General features: G+C 46.1%; 1 protein-coding gene across 4 annotated transcripts in view; it reads left to right on the top strand.

Moving 5' to 3' along the window:
- Window positions 1-25379, top strand: part of ALDH18A1 (aldehyde dehydrogenase 18 family member A1) — a 387760-nt gene that overhangs the window by 351311 nt on the left and 11070 nt on the right. For all 4 annotated transcript variants that reach the window (XM_078643525.1, XM_078643523.1, XM_078643524.1 and 1 more), the window contains one exon: window positions 8119-8305. In XM_078643525.1, the coding sequence (XP_078499651.1) occupies window positions 8119-8305 (187 nt within the window). The remainder of the gene's footprint in view (window positions 1-8118; window positions 8306-25379) is intronic.

The following is a 25379-nucleotide window of genomic DNA, read 5'->3' as shown; positions in this document are numbered from 1 at the left end:
CTTGGTTAGATCTATTCGCCACCGAAGAGAACGCGCAATGTCATCAGTTCTGCGCGTTGGAATTTCCAAGGCGGCACTCGCTCGGAGACTCTTTTCGTCGCAAGTGGAGTTGCGGTCTGTTGTACGCCTTTCCGCCTATACCACTTCTGCCCAGAGTGCTGAAGAAGATCAAGCGCGACTGGGCCCAAGTCATCCTTGTGGCTCCGGACTGGGCGAGAAGGTACTGGTATCCAGAGCTACTCAGTCTGTCAGTCGATCCCCCGGTTCGTCTGCCTCTTCAGGAGGACCTTCTGTTGCAGGGGACGGTCCTCCACCCGAACCTGTCCAGTCTCCACCTCCATGCTTGGAGATTGAGCGGCGACAGTTGAGGCCATTTGACTTGCCTCCTGAAGTTTGTAACATCATTCTGGCAGCCAGGCGTCCCTCCACAAAGTCGGTGTACGCCTGCAGGTGGAACAGATTTGTGGCATGGTGCACAGCAAAGGCTGTGGATCCCCTCAATGCCCCTCTTTCTGAAGTCCTTCTCTTCCTTCTTTCTCTTGCCCAGCAGGGCTCTGCTCTGGGCACTATCAAGGGCTACCTTTCTGCCCTTCCAGCCTTTCTCAGGCTGCCTGATCAACCTTCTTTGTTCAAGTCCCCTATTGTTAATAGATTTCTTAAGGGCCTCACACACACGTTTCCTCCTGTTCCGTTTGTGATGCCTCAGTGGGACTTGAACCTGGTTCTTACGTTTCTGATGTGCGCTCCCTTTGAGCCACTTCACAACTGTCCTCTCCGCCTTCTGACTCTGAAGACTGCTTTCCTGGTTGCCATCACCTCTGCCAGGAGAGTGAGTGAGCTCCTGGCCCTTTCTTGTACTCCACCTTTCCTTTCTGTCCATCCGGACAAAGTGGTGCTGCGTACCAAACCTTCTTTCCTGCCCAAGGTTGTCACGGCCTTCCACATCGGGCAGTCTATCACCTTGCCAACCTTCTTCCCGCCACCGCATCCCTCTAAAGAGGAAGAGCGGCTCCACCGTCTGGACCCAAAACATGCGCTCTTTCTACTTGGATCGCACACGCCAGTTCCGGGTGGATGACCAACTCTTTGTTGGTTACGTGGGCGCGAAGAAGGGGAAAGCGGTGCACAAGAGGACCATCTCCCGGTGGATCATCCTGTGTATCCAGGCATGCTACTCCTTGGCTAGGAATGAGCCTCCTGCTGGATTGCGGGCTCATTCTACCCGAACCACGGCGACTACCACTGCCCTGGGCAGGGGAGTGCCATTACAAGACATCTGTCAGGCAACTACGTAGGCATCGCTGCACACGTTTGCAAGACACTACTGCCTGGACAGTCAAGTCCGGAGGGATGGCTTCTTTGGCTGTTCCGTCCTCCGGGACTTTCTGGTGTGATTTTGGTTCGCAGACCCACCACCGGGGTTGGTATTGCTGGGGTATCTATTCTAAGGTAAGGAATCTAATACTAACGTGTCTCTTTCAGATGCACAAGTTACTACTTGTGTAACGATATATCTGTAAGAGACATTAGTTAGTATTAGATTCCTTACCGACCCACCCATCCTCCCTGTTCTGCGAACCAATATCTAGGGTTAGGGTTGTCCCCTTTCAGGGCCCTAGTTTCAATGGCACCAGTGTTGGTTTTTAACATGGCTCTGCGTTTCTGGCGCGGAAAGGCTGTGTCTAAGAACTGACGTCAGCACGCGGAGGCGGCGTCTAAGTACTCCGACGACGTCATCACGGCGCCGACGACGGACGCGGAGCCGCAGACGACGCCTACCGACGCGCAAGGGTACTGCTACGCAAAAATTTCCGGATCCAGTCTGACGCCTGGGGATATTCTAAGGTAAGGAATCTAATACTAACTAATGTCTCTTACAGATATATCGTTACACAAGTAGTAACTTGTGCGATGAGTTGATATTTGAGGTTCAGAATTGTATATGTACTAAAAACTTAAATCAGTAGAAATAAAGTATTCACAGTGAATGCTAAATGTTTTGTGGACGTATGTTAATTTACCCCAAAAAGCAGGTATTTAACAAAGTATGGGTAAAAAAAAAAAATCTCAAGATGATGATTAGAAGGTCGATGTTATTGCATTTTCATTACTTAAATCACATTTTGACGTTTGAAGACTAGTTCGTGTTAAGTTGGGGACACCTATTGCTGGTGTTATTTTCTTGCTTCGGGGAAGCACTTGACTTTCATCCTGAATCACAGTGGGGGCATTTCAACATCTGCAATGATTTCCCATCATCACTATTGCTGTCTGAAACGAGTTCCTTCACAAGTGTTGTAACCTATGATAGCTGTCTGAACATGTAGGATCACTGTAACCCGAATGGTACCTCTCTCCAGTATGCATCCGAAGGTTTTGAGCTGTGACTTTTCATTTTCTTATGTCCCTACCAAGTAAATTCTCATCTACAACCTAGGACTGAGAATCTGCTTGGAAGAAATAGGTAGGAGCAATGGTAAGACATGGAAAGTAGAAGTGAAGGAAGATGGCATAGTGTATAGTGAACTTCTGGAGTGTTAAATGTTTGGGAATGTGTACAAAACAATCTTGCACCATGTAGTTGAGATCACATTTCCCTGAAACTATGGTTCAACAAAGAGAACTTGCAGTCTTACCAATACTTAATGCAGCTCCCATACAAGTTCAAGTCAGCTGCCTAAATGACGAGTCTGCTTTTGGGGTTTAGACACATTGTAGAGGTTGAACCGAGAGCAGCATAACTTGCTTTACTGCTAAGTTCAACATAGGTGGATTTTCCCTCGAGAAAAAAACTACAATTTCTCATTTTATATTTCCATGTATACAGTATTCTGCTGGTGGTTTTCATCTGATCAAAATTTAGTTTTTCTTGAGAACCGGTTAGAAACCCATAGAGATAGGCAAATCAAACTCAATTCCAGTAAATGTATGTGATCAGTGGCAAAGAACAATATCCTCATATGCCGGTACAATTAGGGTTGGTGTGCTACACAGCAAATCTGCTAGAAACTTCTAGTTACAGATTCGTTCATTTTCTAATTATCTCTAGGCGTCAGACTGGATCAGGGATTTTTTGCTAGCAGTACCCGGATGCGCCGGTAGGTGCGTTGTTCGGCTCTGCGTGGTGTTGTTTAGCTCTGCGAGGAGTTGTTCAGCTCTGCGTGGCATGGTTTGGCTCTTCGTGGAGGAGTTCAGCGCTGGGTGGCTTCGTCTACTTCAGAAGTGACATGCACGGTGCTACATAGGTGCCACCCCTGCGTGAGGGCAACAGTTCTTTCCTTTCCATGCCAGTTAGCGCAGATAAGGAGAAGAGCTACCCCTTTGTCAATTATTCGCTAACTTTTTACAACTATTTGTGGAGTCTTTCTGAGGTTTTCCTCCTGGTGTGGCAGAGATGTCCTCTCTGAAGGCCGATTTCAAGCCCTGCGGCGCTGGTCACCGCTCGATGTCGGTGATGGACATATCTTTTATGCCTTTGGTGCCTTGAGCGCGACCACATTCTGAAGGCCTGTTCCGATTAGTGCACCATGAACCCCAAGGCCTTGATGTAGGTTTGACGTGCGAAGAAGCAGATCCTGGTTGAGAGGAAGGTCCCAGTAGCAGTCGCAAAGTCCGAGGCCCTCGTCGCACTTGAAGTCGTCTGGTCATTCAGGTACGTCGCACCATTAGAAGTAGTTGAAGAGATCTTTGACTTTTCCTTGTCTGGCAGCTGACGAGACGAGGGAACGTCGACATTTGAGGCGTGGCTCCATGGTCGAGCCACTGCACGGGCCATCCAACTGGGAGTGTCCCCCTCTGAACCGCTTCTCCTCTTTAATGAAGCTCTTACTGATGTCCTGTTTGGGACGTGGTCCAAGTCCAATACAGGGCTTCTGTGAACAGGACTATTGCTCGCCGCCCCCCCTAGGAGACCCCGACTTCCTCACGCATCTCCTCACCCGAGCCTGGTGGTCCAAGCCTCCACTTCCCACATAAATTCTGGTGCATTCCCAACCGCACCACTGGAACTGGAATCCAATAAGCTGGGCAACATAGGCAGGAAGATGTTTTCTTCCACCAGCCTGGCACTGTGATCTGTGAACACTGCATTATTTTTGGGCTGTTGTTCCCATGCTCTGTGGGATACAGTTGCGCAGGTGCTGCCAACAGTCCCAGAGGCAGCCTGGGCCGTTCTCTGCCAGGCAGTTGCCAACAGGAGAGACGCAGCTAAGTTCACGATTTGATGTGAACTGGACATCACTGACTTACTGCCAGATCAGTTTCAGGGACAATGGCCTCACAGTGCCCCACCTGGTTGAGGACGGCTGGCTTTTCTGGGGATGTCCAAATGCTGCTTATGGACATGCCCTGTGATGGCTCCCATCTCTTTGGAGATTGTGTTGGACAGCAGAGCTACAGCCAGTCATGAGCCTTTCCACTACCCCTTGTCAACCCCCAATCCACCTTTCGTGGTCACAGAAGGGACTTCCAGAGAAGTCTTTACCGGCTTAGTCACTGCAGTGCACAAGGTTCCTAACCTCTATGCGGCAGAGGATGCTGCACCGACAGACCTCGTGGTCAGGCAACCAAAGGTCTGGCTAGTCCACCACTTCCCCTGCAGCCGCAATCTCAGCCCACTTCTAGTATGCCCTCTTACCATCATGGGTACCCAGTGGGAGGTGGGATCCTCCATCACCTGCCCCACTGACAGTCTATTACATCATACCGGTGGGTTTTACAGATCGTTTGAAGGGGCTAGGTCGTTTGAAGGGGCTATTCCCTCCCCTTCGTGACTACCCCTCCCTTCCTGCCACCTATCTGCTTCAGGATGACGGAGGACCCTCTATCCCTTCTCTGCCAGGAAGTGACTGCTCTCATGGCCAAGGAAGCCATAGCGAGGGTTCCAATGCCAGAAGTAGGTTGCGGTTGCTATCCCCACTACTTTCTGGTGCTCCACAAGGACTGAGGCTTTGTCCTGTCCTGGACATCACCCTATCAATTTCTTCCTCAAGAAGTTCAAAATGCTCACACTCGCTCAGGTCTTGGACCCGGGAGACTTTATGGTAGCGTTGGACTTTCAGGTCTCATATTTCCACATTCCAGTCCTACTTGCAGGTTCACGATGGGCCACAAGCACTTTACATTTTATGAGCTCTCTTTTAGCCTTACCAGCACCCCTCATGTGCTCACCAAGGTGATGGCGGTGGTTGCAGCTCATCTGCGGAGATCAGAGGTGCCTGTCTTCCCCTATCTCCATGATTTGTTTTTGAAGGCGGGCTTGATGCAGGTTGTAGTCTCCCAAATCCAGTCTACAGTGGACCTCCAGTGTTTTCTGTGGTTCACTATCAGCGTGCCGAAGTCACACCTGACTCCCTCTCAGACGCTCCCTTTCCTCAGAGCTGTTCAGGACATGGTGCAGTTTCAGCCCTATCCTCCTGAATGGCCAGTTCTGGATATTCAGTCTATGATACGGATGTTTCAGCCTCTATTTTGGATTTCAGTGAGACGGACTCTGCTCACTGGCACATGCTGGCTCTGCATTGTGACCTGAAGTTCCAGGTGGGCATCATTAGGTGAATATCTCCGATATGGTCTAGATCTCGGAGGTATCTGCAAAAGATCTGCAGTGATGGTTAAAGAGCAGTGATTGGGTCATGGGCAAGCCCTTCTCCCTTTCCCAACCAGATTTGACAGTAGTGACAGATGCATCACTTCTGGGATTGGGCAGCCATCTGGGAGAGGTAGAAATCAGAGGACTCTGGTCTCCAGCGGAATCAGGGCTCCACTTCAACCTGTCGGCACTCTGGGCGATCTGGCGGGCATTGAAAGACTTTCTACCCTCTATGATGGTAAGGCTAGTACAGATATTTGCTGACAACACCACCGCCAAGTGGTACTGCAACAAACAGGGCGGGGTGAGGTAGTGCACCCTTTGGCAATAGGCCCTGGGTCTCTGGACATGGCTGGAACGTAGACCATATCCCAACACCCGGCGGTCTCCCTGAATGCCAGCGTGGACTAACCCAGCTGAAGATGCCTAGCGGATCATGATTGGTGTCTCCATCCGGTAGGTGGTGCAAGGTTTCTTTCTGTAGTGGGGAGAGCCTTTGTTAGATCTGTTCGCCACAGGGAAGAATGCGCAATATCAGCAGTTCTATGCCCTGGAGCTTCCAAGCCGGCTCTCGCTCAGAGATGCTTTTCATCTTGAGTGGAGCCTAGGCCTCAAGAAGATCAAGAACCATTGGGCTGAAGTCATCCTTGTGGTACGTATGGTATCCAGAGCTGTCAAATGGCTGTTCTGTCATAGCAATCTGTCCACTTTCAGGCTTCTTGCATGGACATTGAGCAGTGACAGTTATTAACTTTCGAACGTCTGCCCGAAGTCTTCAACGTTATCTTGGCAGCCAGGTGTCACTCCACCAAGACGATATATGCCTGCCGTTGTGGAAACTTTGTGCCATGGTGTACAGAATGACAAATCGATCTCCTTTCTGCCCACTTTCTCAGATTATTCTCTTAATTATTTCTCTTGCCCAGCAGGGCTCTGCTCTGGATACTCTTGGGACTATCTTTCTGCTCTTTCAAATTTTCTGCAGGTTGTCTCTCCAGCCATCCCTCTTTAAATCCCCCATTGTAAATAGATTTTTTAAAGGATCACAGCATTTTTTCCCACCTTCTCCTTTTATTATGACTCAGTGAAACCTCAATGTTGTCCTCACTTTCCTTATCTGTGCTCCTTTTGAGCCTTTGCACAATCGCCTTCTAAGGCTCCTTTATATCAAGACAGCCTTTCTTGTGGCTGTCACATTTGCGTGGAGGGTCGGCGAGCTTCAACCTTTTCCTCCAAGTCTCCATACCTGAATATCTACCCTGACAAACTGGTGCTTTGGACGAGAGCTTCCTTTCTACCGAAAGTGGTCACTCCCTTTCACGTAGACCAATCCATCACTCGGCCTACTTTTTACGCTCTGCCACATTCCTCCAAGGAAGAGGAGCTGCTTCACCGCCTGTACCCAAAAAGAGAGTTGTTATTCTACCTTGACTGCACACAACCGTTCCGGGTGGATGACCAACTCTTTGTGGGGTATGTCAGAGCAAAGATAGGACAACTGTGCAGAAGCATACCATCTCCCGATGGCTCCTGCTCTGTATCAAGATCTGCTACTCATTAAGGCCTAAGGGCTTGCGTACTCAACCACCAGAGCTAAAGCTTCCCCCACTGCGTTAGCATGCCGCGTTCCGGTCCTTGATATCTGCCAAGCTGCAATGTGGGCTTCCTTGCACATGTGTTCACAAAACACTATTGTCTGGACAGACAATTTACGTACCTTCGGGAACGCCTTACCTGTTGAGACTCTGTCTAGACACAAATTCCTTCCTGACCCACCCATCATCTCCACTCTGCGAACGGATTTCTAGGGACAGGGCTGTTCCCTTTTCAGGGCCCTAGTTTTCTCCGCCAGTGGTCGGAGTTCTTCATGGCTCCACGCTCTTGGAATGGAAAGTTGTGAAAAGAAACTGACGTCTGTGCGCAGGGGTGGCACCTATATATGCCCGGTGCATGTCACTGCCGGGGTGGACGACGGCACATGGAGTCGAACGACACCAAGAACCGGCTCACAGGGATACTGCTAGAGGGAAAGAAAATCTGGATCCAATCTGACGCCTGGAAATAATTCTAATGGGAAGGAACCTGTGGCTAGATAGTTTCTACCAGATAAGGTGTTACAGAAGGTAAGTAATTTGTTCATTAATTTGTTCTTTGTTCAACGGGAATCGGAAATGAACAGACTGATACGTCAGATAGTAATAACGATATGTAGTGTAAAAGTATGAGTATGTTGTCATGTGACATGGTGCTAGGGGTATCCACATTTGTTATGGAGATATGTACCTCATTGTGTATTTTGTATTATAACTGAGGTGCTTAACTGATGTGTCTCTGAAGATTTGCACCTTCCACGAAATGTCTTGATGATCGCTAAGAACTGTGTACAACCACCCTGTTGGGGTTTAAAAATTCAAAAAATAAAGTTGTTAAAAAAACAAAACATTTGTTTGTGCATTCAGCGTCAACATGTTTTTAGGTCCATTTGTAGTTCTAAACAACGAAAACGTTAGCTGTATTTCTTTTCACAGGTAAAAATACATGCTGGCCCAAAGTTTGCATCATACTTAACATTCAGTCCCTCAGAGGTGAAATCTCTTCGTACTGAGTATGGCGATCTGGAGTGTTGCATTGAAGTGGTGGATAGTGTGCAAGATGCCATTGACCACATTCACAAATATGGCAGCTCACACACAGATGTAATTGTCACAGAAAACGGTAGGTAGAATACCTCTTCCCTGCATACTATTTTGTAACTTTATTATATGCATGATTGTGTGTTCAATATTTGTCCCCACAGTATGAATATTGGCTGATCTCAAATGCACCATTCTCCCAGACCAAGGGTTATTTACATTGTCTTGCCTCTGTTCTCTACAGCCCTAATCCCTGGCTGATCAGGTTTAAAACCTGCATAGTTCAGGATAATTGTACAATCTTTGACTAGTCCATAATTCTTTTCTGCTACATGTTTGTGTGAATCCCAACTTAAGATTTACTACTTTTTCCATAACTCTGCTAAGAATGTGTGGTTCATTTAGTTTCACAGTGCACCTCAAAAGCTTTGAGTTTTGTTTAATTATGCCTAGATTATGTCCATGATTGGAGTAGAAAACATGTTGCAGATAGTGTCGGGGGGGGGTTTAGAGTTCATTTAGATAATTTTGACTTTAACCATAGGTAGGGGGAAATCAAGGCTTACATTAATTCTTACTCTGCCACAGCACTTACCGTTTTAAATACCAGGATAGTGATAATAGTGCAGGTAGGCCAGAATACGTACAGTACCTGGTCTTGGATGACATTTTAGATCAGAGATGCTTTAACAAAGGTTCTACTCAAATATTAGGTAATAAGGTTTTCTGATTGGGAAATAATTTCGATATTTACTATTGTCTGGGGGAAACACATGCATGCATACACACAAATACATACATACCTCCAATTTAGTCCATTTAGTCCATGTAGCACACCAGGAATTATTACGGAACACCTTCCCTCTGGACTAAATGGATTTTAAGGACTTTACTTGCTTTTAATAATATTGCTGCTATCAACTGACTATGTTCTTTCACTTTTCACTTGATTCCATTATTTATGGAAGCTGTCCCTATTGAAGAAGGTTATTGAAGGTAGCCATTGAGTTTACTCTTTATGCTTAATACATCAGAATTTGCACCCTGAGGAAGTCCTAGGTTAATCCTGGACGAAACATGTGTTGGCATGATCTGGACATAATCTGTGGCTATCTTTTCTGTTGCTGAAGAATAGAAGATACTCCATGTACCATACATCGAATAAAGTAACCAAGAAGAAAATCTACTGAAAAGACCCCAGCGTGGATTAATTGGTTGCATTTGAAAATCAATTGACTGTAGCTCGGGAATTGATGTGTTTGTTCTATTTAAGTGGATTTTGTCTTCGCTGTTGAGAGTGAATGGTGGTCGCTGTACAATTTTCCTTGGAGCTTTGTCATTTTCGTAATGTTCCATTTTACGTGTTCACTTACCTTGCGCAGTCCATACCCCACCACCGTTCTGTGTGTGTTTAGCTTATCAAAGAAGTCAAGAAAGCAGCCATCACAGCCTGCATGGAAACGCAGGCCAACCACACGAAAGAACTCTTCAAAAAAACTCAAGGATTTCTCCAACCTAGAGCTACAGAGAGCACCATCCACCCCTCCCAAGTTCCCTGTGATTCCCTCTTGAACTACTTCCACAGCAAGATCGCCACCATCTACAACAATTCTGACCCCCAAACCACTGCTCACAACCTCCATATAACCTCAACCACCCAGCACACACCAGCCGAAAGATCACAACCTGGTCTCCGCCCACCACTCAAACCACCACAGCCATCATGTCTTCAATTCATTCCCGAGTGCCCATCTACCTCAACCCCTGCCCCTGTCTATTCACCTGCAGAACCAACCCTATCAGCATGAAACTCTCCAGCATCACCTCCCTCTCCACAGCAACATTCCCGGTCGAATGGAAACACGCAGAGGTCAGACCCCTCCTAAACAAACCTCTGCACACTCCAAGGGATCTAAAAAATAATTGTCCGTTCTTCCTGCTGCGCTTCCCGGCCAGAGTACTCGAGAAAGCGATCAACCTACTGCTCACCACGTTCGTGGAATAAAACCAACTGCTCGACACTTCTCAATCAGGATTCCATACCAACCACAACACTGAGACCGTGCTGATCATTGCCAAAAACGACATTAGAATTCTCCTCAATCACGGAGATACTGTGGCCCTGATCCTCTTCGACCTCTCTCTGCATTCTACACCGTCTCTAACCACACCCTCATCAACAGATTCTAAAACATCGGCTTAAGCAAAACGCCTTCAAGTGGATGGGCTCTTTCCTCACATGACGCACGCAGAACATCCTGCTGCCTCCCTTCACCTCAGAACCCAAGGACATCATATGCGGCGTACCCCAAGGATCATCCCTCAACCGCTTCCTGTCTAACACCTACATGACCCCCTTCGCATATGTGGTCAGATCCTACGACCTCCACAGAATGTCCTACTCAGAAGACACTCAATTAATCCTCACACTCACCGAGGATCCCTCCAACGCCAAAACCAACTTCTATGACACTGTGTCTAATGTAGACAACTGGATGAGAGATAGCTGCCTCAAACTCCTCTCCGACAAGACGGAAATATTGGTCTTCGAAAGTACACCTCCATTTGGGACCACATCTGGTGGCCAGCAAAACACGGACCAACACCCACACCGACAGACCACGCACGCAACCTAGTCATCGCACTAGACCGCGAACTGACCATGAAATGACAAGTAAGGTTAGTGGCCGCTACCTGCTTGCACACCCTCTGCATGCTCCGCAGAATCTTCAGATGGATCCCAATCAACACCAGAAAGACCGTCGCACAGTCCCTTGACAGCAGCCACCTCAACTATGGCAACGCTCTCTACGCTGAAATCTCAAACCCAGTCCTCTGAATTCTCCATACCATACAGAACGCTGCAGCCAGACTCATCTTGGACCTCCCCAAACGGACCCACATCACACCCCACCTCAAAAACCTCAACTGGCTCCCCATCTAGAAAAGGTGTTAGTTCAGGATCTTTGTGCATGTCTACTAAGCTCTACATGGTCCAGGACCAGTCTACATCAACCATCGACTGAGCTTCCATCTACTCACAGGACACCTATTCTCCTCCTCTCTTGCACTCTCGCACCCCCTGCATCCATTGCAGCCACAGCAGGGGTCGCTCATTCTCCTACATCATCGCCAAGACTTGGATCGACCTGCCTCTCCACCTCAGAACAGCACCCTCCCTGGCAGCCTTCGGGAAGAAACTCAAGGCCTGACTGTTCAACAGAGACACTGCACCCTCAGCGCCCAGATACCCTTAGGGATGATAGTACTGCACCTTATAAATGCGATTGATTGATTACACCTAGAACCCAAGTGCACCCCATGCGGTGTTTGGGTATGGCAGTGGGTCAGAACATTTGGAAAGAGGTATCAACTGAATCACATAAAGCCTATATAAGTAAAGGAGGACAGAGCAGGTGCAATGTAAAGACGGTAATACCCCAGCTTGCGCTTCAAATAAAATGTTTTTCAACCATGGAGTTTTGGTATAAATCTCAACAGTCATGAGCATGATGAATCATCAAAGTCATGCTGTCTGAGAATCTATCATTATGGGATACCTATGGGTTTGAGGTTATGAAAAAATGTGTATTGCTCCCAAACAATTCCCATAGGAAAAATACATGGAATGTGGATCTACAAAATGCTGGCTCTGATTTGTGAAGGAGAACTTTAACATACATAATTCCCAAATCAAACATAAAATCAATCCGGTGTTATTGAACGTTATGATCTAAATGTTAAAACTAAAAAAAACACTATATTAGGCTGGAGATATTGCCAGTAACCAGTTTTTTAGTTTTTGTCCCATCCGCAACGCTTGCTAACACATATTTTGCAATAGCGACTGTGCTGTATAGTTATGGTGGTAGAGGTATTGAAAATTTATTTCTTTTCATATTGATATTAACCATGGCAGTGTGTGACTTTTGGAAAGAATGTCTAGCCCCCTTTGCTTCATGCAACTGGAAGTCAAAAGTAAGATCCCATCCCCACAGCAGATCGTCATTGTGGTCGAAGTCTTTGAGTAAGTCAAAGGAAAAGGCAAGAAATCTAAGCAAGAATCAGCCCCTTTCCACCAGTCTCGATTTCCAGAGTGGGTGTAAGAGCATCAATGTGCCTACTGCTCTTGCTCTCAATCTCCGCTGGAGCAGATTCCAAGTCTGCTACTGACACTCCTTGGAATTCTAGTTTGTGGCAATGTCACAGCAGGTAGAGGCTTTTGTGGATGCCATGCTGCACATTTTTGCAAAAAACACAGTTGATGGACAGAATGTAGAACAATGTCATACATTCACCCCAGTACAAGGATCTGGGCCTAAATCCATCGTTTTTTTGCACTCCACACCACCCTGGGTTAGACACTGGCTATATGCAAATCAGCTCTGACCCTGTGCCTCATGGGAACAGTCCAGTCCGAACTACCAAGCCATGTCTTTCCCAGACCGGAATCAAGCATCTAAGGACCGGTTTCTGGCTATCAGCCTTCATCAGCCTAGATAGCTTGACTCCAGTGGCGTGGAGAGCCTGGGACTCACGTCTGAGCATACCCAGCCCACTCAGGGTGAAAATTGCAAAAAACACAGTTGATTGACAGAATGTAGAACAATGTCATACATTCACCCCAGTACAAGGATCTGGGCCTAAATCCATCGTTTTTTTGCACTCCACACCACCCTGGGTTAGACACTGGCTATATGCAAATCAGCTCTGACCCTGTGCCTCATGGGAACAGTCCAGTCCGAACTACCAAGCCATGTCTTTCCCAGACCGGAATCAAGCATCTAAGGACCGGTTTCTGGCTATCAGCCTTCATCAGATTAGATAGCTTGACTCCAGTGGTGTGGAGAGCCTGGGACTCACGTCTGAGCATACCCAGCCCACTCGGGGTGAAAATTGCAAAAAACACAGTTGATGGACAGAATGTAGAACAATGTCATACATTCACCCCAGTACAAGGATCTGGGCCTAAATCCATCGTTTTTTTGCACTCCACACCACCCTGGGTTAGACACTGGCTATATGAAAATCAGCTCTGACCCTGTGCCTCATGGGAACAGTCCAGTCCGAACTACCAAGCCATGTCTTTCCCAGATCGGAATCAAGCATCCAAGGACTGGTTGCTGCACATTTTTGGCACTTTCGCTGCTCCATCTGGCAGACCTTTGGACACAAAGGATCAGCAAGTGCTTCCAGTCAGACTTCTGCCAGCGAGTCTGACCTCTGCACTATCTATGCCCTTTGGACCCACATCCAGTTCAGCACAGGCTTAGGTGCCGACTCCAGTCACAGGGCCATCCCCTCCTCCGGTCCCTCTCACATCGAGGCTGATGGCACCTCTGTCAACAGCAAATAAGGATGCGCAGCCCATAGTGCTATCTAACTCTGAACTGAATCCACTATGACCTCGACCGAAGTCACCACCCGGCGCCAACTGGTGCACTGCCATGCGTTAAACTCCAATACTTTGCTGTTACTTAATGGTAGAGCCCAGTCTTTATACAATCTTTTTGACACATATTGAGACAACAATTATGATGAAGGGGATGACAATAACAAGCATAACTGATATGAAGAGCTTCAGGATGCCAGTGGGTTGGACACTTCACCTGATACTGGCCAAAACCACGTTAGTGTGTCCTTGCTTGCAGACCGGGAGCATCTGATATTTCCTCCAAGGATGGAATACCATCAGAATGATCAAACTAGCCCAGGCCATGTCTGCCTTAGACCCTGGAGACAGGATGGTGGTGTTAAACCTGCAGGACACGTTTGCACATTCTCTTCCTGCAGGCCCACAAATGCTACCTGAGGTTCAAGGCGGCCAAGAGCATTTTCAGTATGCAGTGCTTTCCTTGGGCCTTACCAGTGACCCTCAGGTGCTCACGAAAGTGATAACTGTGGTCCCAGCACATCTTACTTTGACGTTCGACAACCTACAGAATATGGCAAACTGTCCGACATCCTTGGGGTTCACTTTCAACGTGCCAAAGTCGCATCTGTTGCCTTTGCAGATGATTCCCTTCATCTGAGCCATTCTGGACAATCGAGGTATGATCCCATTATTTTAAGCTTTGCCCTGGATCTCAGTGAGGATTATATTGAGGCTTCAGAGATTGATGATGTTCTGCATCCTGCTGGTCAGCCACACCAGATGGCATATGCCGGCTCTGCAGTGGGATCTGAAGTCTCAGTGAGCATAGTACTAGGTGGATCATCTGGATCTGGTCGAGATTTCAAAGGAGACTGCAAAAGATCTGTAATGGTGGCTTCAGAACTGCGATTCAGTGAATGGCAGACCCCTCTCCATAACTCACCCAGGGCTCACAGTAGTGACGGAAGCATCGCATCTGGGTTGGGGTAGCCATCTGGGATGGGTGGATAGCCCAGGCTCCATTGTGACCTTCTGGAGCGGAGAGCCATCCGCTGGGCATTGAAACCTTCTGCCCTTCATCAAAAGGAAGCTGGTGCAGGTGTTAAAGGACAACACACCGCTGTGTGGAAGTGCATCAAGCAAGGCAGAGTGGGGTTGTGGACCCTGTGCCAGTGGACTCTGCATCTCTGGGCGTGGCTAGACCCTCGAGAGGTTTTTGATGACACACCACCTGGCGATTTCCTTGAATGCCACAGTGGCCGAACTAGTCCATTGAAGTCTTGAGGATCAAGAATGGCAGTTGTATATAGAGGTAGTGCAGGGCCTTTTCCGCGAATGGCCAAAATCCCATCTCGATCTCTTCGCCACCCCAGAGAATGTGCAAAGTCAGCACTTTTGCACATTGGAGATTCCAAGGCCTCACTAGTTCGGAGATGTGTTCCGCATCAAGTGAAACTCAGGACCCATGTATGCCTAAGAAAACACACAAAGAGGGTTGAGGCAAAAAGCCCACACCTATCACTACAAGTGGCTAAATAGTTTGGTGATGGCACTAGAAAACCAGAAAGTGCACCCGTCTACACTTCCTATTGGGAAAAGTCCCAACAACAAATGAAAAAGAATGGAATCAACACACATAAAGTTAAAATATCTTTCTGAATTCAAATGAAATCAAATTGTCCATAACGACTTGAAGAAACATGTCCGGTCCTGATTGTTCTTTAGTGATTAGAATTCTTTTCTTTATTGAAAAATGGGATGCAATCATTAAAATCCAATATTTACAAAATCCATTGTGCCATTTAGCCAACGTGTTTCGTCTCCGAAGAGACTTATTCAGGGCTCTAGATAATAACGAAGTGTTGTACTCGAAAGTCCAATAGTAAGAGGATTTATGAAAACATATAAGGTTTTTTTGCATTTAGAGGTATTAATCTTAAAATGATGATGGTTAAGGTAACATCATCAATAATCGGCAGGGTGGCCAGCAATTATCATCTGAGCTCGAATGCCTACCTGCTGATACCTCTCTTGGTTTTGAAAATGATCTGGAATGACTAATCCCAAGTCATCCTAGTGGCCCCACATTGAGCATGCAGAATATAGTATCCCCAACCACTGGGCATGAACATCATTCTCTGATTGAGCTGATCCTTCTGGAAGATCCCCCGTCACAACAGCAGGGCATATGGTCCTGCTTCCAAACCAGCGCAAGTTAGATTTCTATGCTTGGAGATTGAGCGACAGTTGAATGCCTTCGACCTTCCTCCTGAAATCATTGATGTCATTTTGGCAGCGGAGCTTCCCTTAACCAAATCTGTATACGCCTGCTATTGGGACAGGTTTGTGGCCTGGTGCGCATTTAGGGGCGTGCCATATTGCGTCATAAATAGTGCAAATGAGACCGCCATGCACTTTTCTGTGGTCGTCAGCCTCTGAGGAAGACGTGTATCTTCGAAACGCGTCAGGCTGTTAATGACGAGTGAGCTGTTTGAATGAATTGACAGATTATAGATCAAACTGTCTGACGTTTTGTTGTTTGCGTTGTCCCTAGCCTGGCAAGGCCTTTCCTTGGGCACTGTTAAACGGTACTTGTCGGTAAAGAGTACGTGTCTGCTCTTTCTGCCTTTTTACAGTTGATGGAACAGCCCTCATTATTCCAGTCACTAGTTGTGATACATTTCCTCAAAGGATTACAACATATGTTTCGCCCTTCTCCGTTTGTTATGCCCCAATAGGACTAAAATTAAGGTTCCCATACTCCTCATGCGCGCGCCTTTTGAGCCTCTCCACAGTTGTTCTTGCTGACTCTTTACCCTCAACTCAGTATTTATTGTCGCCATATCTTGGTGTTACGGCTGAGAAAATTAGAGGTCTTGTCTATTAACCCACCGTAAACCATGTTCTACCCAGACCAACTGGTCTGCAGACTTGAGCCTGGTTCCTTCCACAGGTAGTGATTCCTTTTCATGTAGGCCAGAATATCACCTTCCCATCATTCTTTGCTCCTTTTCAACCCTCTAGGGAGGAGGAGCGATTTCACCTGCTGGATCCAAAAAGAGCTCTCCACTTTTATAGTGATCTCACCACTGGGTGGATGATCAGCTCTTTATCGGATTCTCTGGAGCAAAGTCGCAACACCCTACTAAGGAAACCATCGGCAGACCCCAGCAAACGCAGCAACTACCGACTGATCTCCCTGCTCATGTTCCTGGCCAAAGTATTGGGAAAAGCCATCAACTCTCCTCACGTCTGGAATGAAACCTAATACTCCGCTCTTCCCAATCCAGATTCTACAGCAACCACAGCACCAAGACAGCTCTCATCGCGGCTACGAACGACGTCTGAGGAGAGACTGCAGCTCTGATCCTCCTAGACCTCTCACCAACTTTGAATACAGTCTCCCACCACACACTCATCACAAGGCTGCTCTGCATTCGCATCCAAGGAGGTGCTCTCAGATGTATCGCCTCTTTCCTTACTGGAAGAATGGAAAAAGTACCCCCTTTCACCTGCGAACCCAAGAAAATCATCTGTGGAGTACCCTAAGGATCTCGCTTAGCCCCACTTTCTTCAACACTTTGACAACTCTGGCCAGCATCGCCAAAACCCACAGACTCCACACTGTATCCTATGCCGACAACACATAACTCATCCTCTCCCTCTCCAAAGACACCACCAACGTCCACAACTGCATGACACACTTATCCAACTAAATGAAGGACAACTGTCTGGAGCTCAACACTGACAAGACAGAGGTACTACTTTTCGAAAACATAAGATCCCCATGAGACGCATCCTGGTGGCCCTCAGAACTCAGACCTTCTCCTTCCCCCAATGGCCACGCTAGGAGCATAGGCACCATTCAGGACAACAAGCTAACCATGATGAGTCAGGTGAACTCCCATCTCCTCCTGCTTCTTTATCCTCTGCATGCTTCGTAGGATATTCAAATTGCTACCTCAAAGCTCAAGACACCTATCACCCAGGCCCTCATCTCCAGCCGACTCAACTACTGCAACTCTCTGCACAAGGATCGCAGCTCACCTCCTCCGGTGACTACAGACCACACAGAATGCTGCAGCCAGGCTCGTCCTGGATTTGCCTAGACCAGTGATACTCAAAGTATGGCCCAGCGGCCGTATGCGGCCCTCCTGACCTTTACATGCGGCCTCCAGGTCAATAGCAACATTGGGCTGCTGTTTACTTGACTGATCACTATGATTAAAAAATAATTGAACAGGCAAGCCTTTTTTTAAATGTTAATTGAAGTTAAATAAAGGAAGTAACTATGTTGTCCTGCACTGATTAACTTTAGGAACACCTTCATTTTAAAGACCTATTGCAGCAAAAGTGTAAAAAATATGATAAGGGCTCTTCAAAAATCAAAAAAGTGTATTTCATTAACATGCAGAACCGTTTCACCTTAGTACATCAGATGATATCAGTGCATTGAAGTATTTTATTTTTAAGTTTTAGTTTTCAAACTGGTCACAGTTTAGTTTATTATATTTTGTCTCTTCATCCGCGGGCGTGGACTAGTCTGAAAGCAACTGATGTCAGTGCCACATTTGGTACCTATATAGGCCTGTGCCAGTCATGTCTGGCGTGAAATTCCCGTCCATGCAGACCCATTGCACCACTTGTTAGCACTCAGGGATACTGCTGAAAATCTTCCAGATCTAGTCTGATGCCAGGGAAATATTCAAAAGGTGAGGATGCGTTCTGACATCATATCTCGAAGGTGGGCATAGCTAGGTGGATAGTATAGTGCATCTAGACCAGCTACCACAAAGTGAAAAGAGCCCTACCCCCCCCCACTCCCCCTTCGGGCACACTCTACCTGAAGAAATGGTCCGACCAAGGCATTTTTGGGCAATATGCCACTCGCTGATATAAGCAAAGCCATGTGATCAAACCAACACACATTTACCAAACACTATTGAATGAACATCCTAGACCATCAAAAGGCTATTATTTGGCAGACAGTGCTAAGAACTATGTTTCAGACATCTGTACCATCCACGGACTAGCTCCTGTTTTTAGAGGGTATTGCTTTACAGTTTATACAAAGCATGTTCTGAACATGCTCCAAAATGAACATATTCCCCAGTAAGCATAGGTTTGTAGCGTGTAGTGCTGTAGATAAACATACACCCACTCTCCTTCCTAAGTCTGTCTCTTCTGTAGATCTCTCCTCTTGCCATGTACTTTCTTACACTCACAGTACACATGGTTGCTATGCTATCTTCACTTGCAAGCTCACCTTCTTTACGGATTTTTTTTTAACATATGTGCGTTGCCCTGAAAGGGAACAGTCACAGTGAATTGTGTGACTCGAAAGACTTCTTAGAAGAAAATCAGCTTGCAAACATCTGAGACCAACATTGAATGGCAGTAGTATGTAGAGCGTGTGAAGCTGAGGCATTGCATGCTACAAAACATGCTTACAGGGTAAGTAGCACTTTGCTTCCGCAACCTCACCAGTACCTCAGATTTGCGTTATGTGGAAGGCATTATCAGTTAAATGTTGTACCCCTTTGGACCCCAACCTACCCTCCATCCCTCAAGTGTTTTCAGAAATGTCTGGTAGTGGTCCCAGTACATCTCGACTCGCTGGTAAAGAGCAACAGCTGGCGAAAATGTCTTCCTCACACTCTCCAAGACAATAGGGTTCACACCCTGAGGCAAATAAACTCTCCCCTGCCCTCAACAAATTCACCCCTTCTTGGGACTTATGCTGAATACAGTAAATGGCAAAGTCTATTCAAACAACAAAAGATTAATGGCATTTCAAAGGCGGCTTCCTTTTTATCAGGCGTTGTGTCCTCCGACAGTGCAAATGATAATAAAGACATTGGGAATTATGCAGTCTGTATTGCATTAGTACCAAATGCTCAAGTCTGTAGAAGTGCCATGGCAGTTGGTGGTCACAAGCAACTGGCCATTGAGAGGATCTAGTCTTGGTGGTGCCCAGTGTTCACCACAATCGTTTATAGTGAGAAACAAGAACTTGTTACTGGGCAGGTTCTGCCTCAGAAGTGACCATCAACACAGACTTCCCCTCACAGGGGGGGGGAGCATATTTGGGCCACGTGACAATCCAGAGCTACTGGTCTCCTGAGAAAAATAGCCTGCACATCAATGTAATAGAAATAATGGTAGTACATGTAATGTTCGGATAATTCCACAGGCTGATTTGCATCAAAGCAGTGCTCAGCTGTTTTGCACAGACAGTATGAGCACCTTGTATTACCTACAGAAGGGACACACACATCACAGTTGTCCAGGTTACCTCAGACAATCTGGTATTGAGCCACACACCATTAAGGCCTTCTCCTGGCATAACACCTCTCAGGGTAGACAACAACTTCGCAAGACTGCTTAGCAAGACTCATCAGCCAACACAAGAATGGGCTGCATCAATATGTCCATCACTGGTGTCCAATGCAGATTGTATTTTTACCATTCACAAGATTTCAAAGCTTTGGCTTCCGTTAGCCACATCCACAATCCATGGGCTATGCTCTCTGGATGCAAAGCTGGCCAGGGATAGTTGCATATGTTTTTCCTTCACTATCATTGCACCTGTGTGTATTATGGAAAACGAGTCAAGGCCCCTGGGGCTCATCCTGATTGCACAGACCTGGGGGAGGCAGACATAGCACTTACTACTCCTAGAAATGTGCAGAGATCCCCACAGAGAGCTACCCCTACGGCCAGACCTCCCTACACAGCATCCGGGTCAACTGCAACATGCCAGCCTCGGCATTGAATCTTATGATTTGTCACCTTATGATTGTATTTTTGCTTCTTTTTTTGTTTGTTTTAAGCAAATGAAAAAGTGTCCCCTAAATGTATATTTCTGTTAGCAGCCTGGGAACATTTTGAAACAAAAAAAAATAATTGACTGAATTTTTCATCAGTAACACAGAGTGTGATTGTCTGGTATCCCTGGGTGCAGTCATTTTATTTCCCTCACATTTTAACAAGGACAGCAACATTAAAAAAATGTTTTAGCGTTTGGGTATTTGAAACCTCCAGAAGAGTGCATGCAAATTTGTATGGAGGCCTGCAAGCCAATTACAAGGGCTTATTAAGCAAGCAAGTGGAAAAGATGTCAATTACTGTATCGGTTATAACAGAAAGGCTTTACAGGCGTTAGTGTGATCCATCAGCTTTTACTTGCCGCATCTGCAAAGGGCAGGCTTAGCCCACTTTTCTATAAAAGCACTCTTAGCTGAGATGAACTACATCAGTCTATCTTTAAGATACCTTTTAATGCGGATGACATTCTATTGTATTTGACATCGCCGCGAAAATCTCTGATGGTACTATGTGACGTTTTGGCCTCGTTCGGTAGAAACTCGGGCCTCATTATCAATTGGACGAAATCCTATTTATACGTCCTCTGGCGAGGTTCCCTCTCTCCCGCGTAACTGTCCCATTCAGATAGCTCACGCAGGGTTCAAATACCTGGGTATTTACATCTCCCTGGACCCGGCAACTCGTTATCAGCAAAATCTTCTCCTGCCCCTGTTACGTCTGAAACAAGATGTCGCGAGCTGGCGAAGGCTCCCACTTTCACCTTTAGGTCGTGCCGCGCTCTTTAAAATTATGTCTTTACCTCGTTTTCTTTATGCTCTTCAGAATGCCTATGATATCATCCCTGCTAGCTATTTCCGAGCGATCGAGGGCCTTCAAAGACAGCTGATCTGGGAGGGCAGACCGAGTATTTCTCTTGCTAAGCTGACGCTCCTGTGGTACGACGGGGGTATTGCCCTCCCGGATATAAAGCGTTACTACTGGGCGTCCCACCTGGGAGCTATTAACCACTGCATATATGGCCCCACACCACACCCTGCTTTCGCTATGGATAGATGGCTATTGCCCGGTGACAATTATTATAGGGCGCTGTATTCCAAGTCTGCCATCGGAGTGCTGCCCGGCCCCACTAGGATAGCAGTGCGTTTATGGCGAGATGCGACCAATGCAACAGGGTGGACTGATCGTCTGACTCGGGCGACCCCGCTCTTTTGTTCAGACAAGCTTGGTAGACTTTGGAATACCAAGGGGTTCGACAAGTGGGACCTCATCGGTATCAGCAAGGTAGGCGACCTCTGGGTTAGGGGGCAGGTAAAATCGTTTGAGTCGTTACAGGAGGAGTTTGAATTGAATAATACCGAATATTTCCGCTATGTACAGGTTCGACATGCCCTGCGCTCGGTCTTCAAGACCGGAGAGGAGGTTCCGGTGTCATCTCCGCTTGAGGACAGGTTGCTAGATGGTTATGTGCCTGATAGTACCATCTCCCTTGTTTATAAAAAACTGATTAATGATAGAACGGGCCTCCTCACATGTCTCCGAGAGCAATGGACCTGTGACGGCCTTGAACTGGATGACGAAGACTGGCAGACTGCGATCTCCTCCCCGAAGGAGGTCGCGATCCCAGCTCGACTCCGGTTGATTCAGCTTAAGATTCTGCATAGGACTTACGTCACGGGCCCTCGTCTGATTCACATGGGTTTCTCTGAAGATGGTCTGTGTAAACGTGGTTGTGGGCAGAAGGGGACATTCCTCCATATTATTTGGGAATGTTGTGAAGTTTCTGCCTACTGGAGTGAGGTGCATGATGTGATGGATGAAGTTATGGGGATTACTCTTCGGCCGGAAGCCAGGCGCTGTCTATTGAATGTATGGGAACCAACTGATCATAATGTAGCTCAGACGCAATGGGTAACCCTGGGGGCCATGATTGCTAAAAGGGATATTGCCCAGTTGTGGGGATCCCCGAGGGCGTCCACGGTTGGGGCATGGAAGGAAAACATGGACTGGTGCATGTTCAGGGAAAAGACGGTCTACCTAGCCCGTGGTAAACCCCGAAAATGGAGTAGAGTATGGGGACCCTGGAATGAGTACCGCAGACATATATGTACACCACCTGTTCTAGATATCCCAGATGCTCCGTTGTTTCCCTGAGCCTACCTTCCAATATCATCTTACATATGGTCTGTCATGGATTTCTCCCTTCTCCCCCCCCCCCCCCTCCTTTCCTTAACTGCATTGATTATGGACTGTGATGTGTTGTTTTTCCTTCCCCGTCTTGGAATCAGTACTGTGAATGATGTCTCCTTTTGCCTTGCTGTTTTGTGTTAAAAAATTTCAATAAAAATAAATATATAAAAAAAAGATACCTTTTAATAGAGCCTTTATGAAAAGCCGAAAGAGTAATACCTCCAAGAACACCGCAAGTTCCTTCATAGGACCTCACCTTTATTCTTATCTGGCTCATGGGTCTGTCGTTTGGGCCATTACAATCTTGTCCACCGCAGTTCCCTTCATTTTTTGTGGTCTTCCTTATTGTAATAATTTTCTTTTCGAATTTGAGTTAGTAAACTACAAGCCGCAACAGTTGAAGAGCCATTTATTCAGGTTCACAAAGATGTGTCCTTCCTTTAAACAAACACGCGCTTTCTCTCTACCGTAGTCTACCATACCATGTTGATTTGCCAGTTTTTTTCCCTTCAGTTGATTGCGGTAAGATCCTCACACAATTTAGAGGTCAAAAGAGCCCTTATGTACTACATTGACCATACCAAATCTCTTAGAAAGGCTAAGAAGCTCTTTGTGGTCTTTGCCCAGCCCCACTTAAGAAATCCAATTTCCTAACCGGACTTTTCTAGAGGCATTGTCAGTTGCATTCGAATTTGTCATACCATTGCCTACAGCACAGTGCACTGTATGCGTATAGCACAATCCACTCGCAAAAGGAAGCTACTATCCTTTTTCTAACCAACATCCCACTTGCAGACCTATGTAAAGTTTCAGCATGGTTTGAAATCCATACTTTTTTTACTAAGCATTACTATGTGGACATTCACTGCTGATGAGAAGAACAAGTTGTCAAACTGGTCTAAAACGCTTATGTAATAGTCTCCCACTTCATTTCACAGTTATGTAAAAATGGCACTTGATTTCCATATGTGCAGAGCATGTGATTTGTAGAAGCATATGCCTCAAATGCTGTTTTATTATTACAGTTTGTTTGTAGCTCATAGTTTCAATTGTGCCCTTTCACCTCCCTGTATGAAAGTTTGCGGTATGACGTTTTCAATATTTTTAACTCCCAAATACATATTTTGGCTACACCTGTTCACATAGACTGCCCTGCTTTGCACTGCTACACTTTATTACTCTGACCCGTGTGGGGAAAACATAATAGAAGATGGAGAGTACATTCTGGTGCATTGTGGGTTTTGTGGGAGGAAAGCTGTACCTTTTAATTTGAGCAAACAAAACATGCAACATGCCCTCCCAATACTAGATGCCAAGAGTGTGCAATACATGTCGATATACAGCTCTACATGCTGTATACTAATTGTTACAGGAAAGTAATGTTTTCCTTTTGCATTGTTAACAACTTTGCCCCTACCAATTTGCAATAAACCTCTGTAAAACCGAATGCAAATGAATCGGGGGATGGCAGAGTTGTTACTAATGAAAATTCGAAGTTTCATCTTGACTCATTTGTTACAGATTGGTCATGTGAAATGGGGCAGAAGTTACCAGGGGAGTACCAAAACATGTTTATTTTTCCCTCATGTAACATGGTAATCACCATACACAGCTTTAGTCATGTATAATAAAAAAAAAAAGATGAATGAAACTCGATGGCATTTAATGTTTTTCTTCATTTAGTGCTTATTTTGGATTTATTGTATTTTTGCTTCTTTTTTTGTTTGTTTTAAGCAAATGAAAAAGTGTCCCCTAAATGTATATTTCTGTTAGCAGCCTGGGAACATTTTGAAACAAAAAAAAATAATTGACTGAATTTTTCATCAGTAACACAGAGTGTGATTGTCTGGTATCCCTGGGTGCAGTCATTTTATTTCCCTCACATTTTAACAAGAACAGCAACATTAAAAAAAAATTAGGGCAGAGGAAACAACTACATTTTTTTCAAATAACATTAAATATCATGGTACACCACTTACAAAGAAAGGTTCCTTCAATGTAAAATGTTTCTTGAGAGAAAATTATCTCTTTGAAAAGAAGGAAAAAACTGATGTTCATGAGTATCTGACCGGCACCGAGGGACAGTCAGTTTTGTAAAGGTGGCCTAAAGAGCATCAGAGGGTCAGATTCCTACAGGTGATTACTATGAACAGAGGTGGTTACCAATAGCCAAACAGTGAAAATTATAATAGCCAGGTCAGGTTTGTGTCCGGTCTCTGGCACCCATCAGTCACCACTCGGAACCGCCCATCATCATTTGGGGCTCCGAGGACAAACAACGCACCTGTTCTTTTCTCTAACAGGGAAGGACTGGCCCTCCTGTTGGTCAGGGCATGGTCGTTGAGAGTTAGAAAGATATGTACTAACAATGTGGCTGACGGGGTAAAAAAAGAGTGCAGTGCCAAGGAAAAAAGTAATACCAAATAGTAATAAGAAAGGTGAGTAAAATTGGTTTAAGGAGCAAAAATGTTTTAATAAGGTATAGCTCCTGACACCAATGTAAAAAATAGCCAAGACAGGGAAAATTTATAAACTGTCTAGCAGTGGAACGTGGTCGACATGTTTCAGCAATAAGTGGCCCTCTGGCCTTGCTTTCTTCAGGACCTAGAAATGACGCTACTGCAAACAAAAAAAAACCCTACAGTGTGAAGAAGTGTGTTCTTTAAGAAGAATAAGAGTAAACGGAACGTCTTAGTTATTGTTTTAAATGTCACCTGAACCTTCTAGGTGTACTCGTTCCGATTCTTCTTACAAATTCAGTATATAA

The sequence above is a fragment of the Lissotriton helveticus genome, chromosome 5_1, assembly GCF_964261635.1.
Source record: "Lissotriton helveticus chromosome 5_1, aLisHel1.1, whole genome shotgun sequence".
NCBI classification, from domain to species: domain Eukaryota; kingdom Metazoa; phylum Chordata; class Amphibia; order Caudata; family Salamandridae; genus Lissotriton; species Lissotriton helveticus.
Note: the sequence above shows the minus strand (reverse complement) of the source record. Positions and strands in the feature narration are given on the sequence as shown.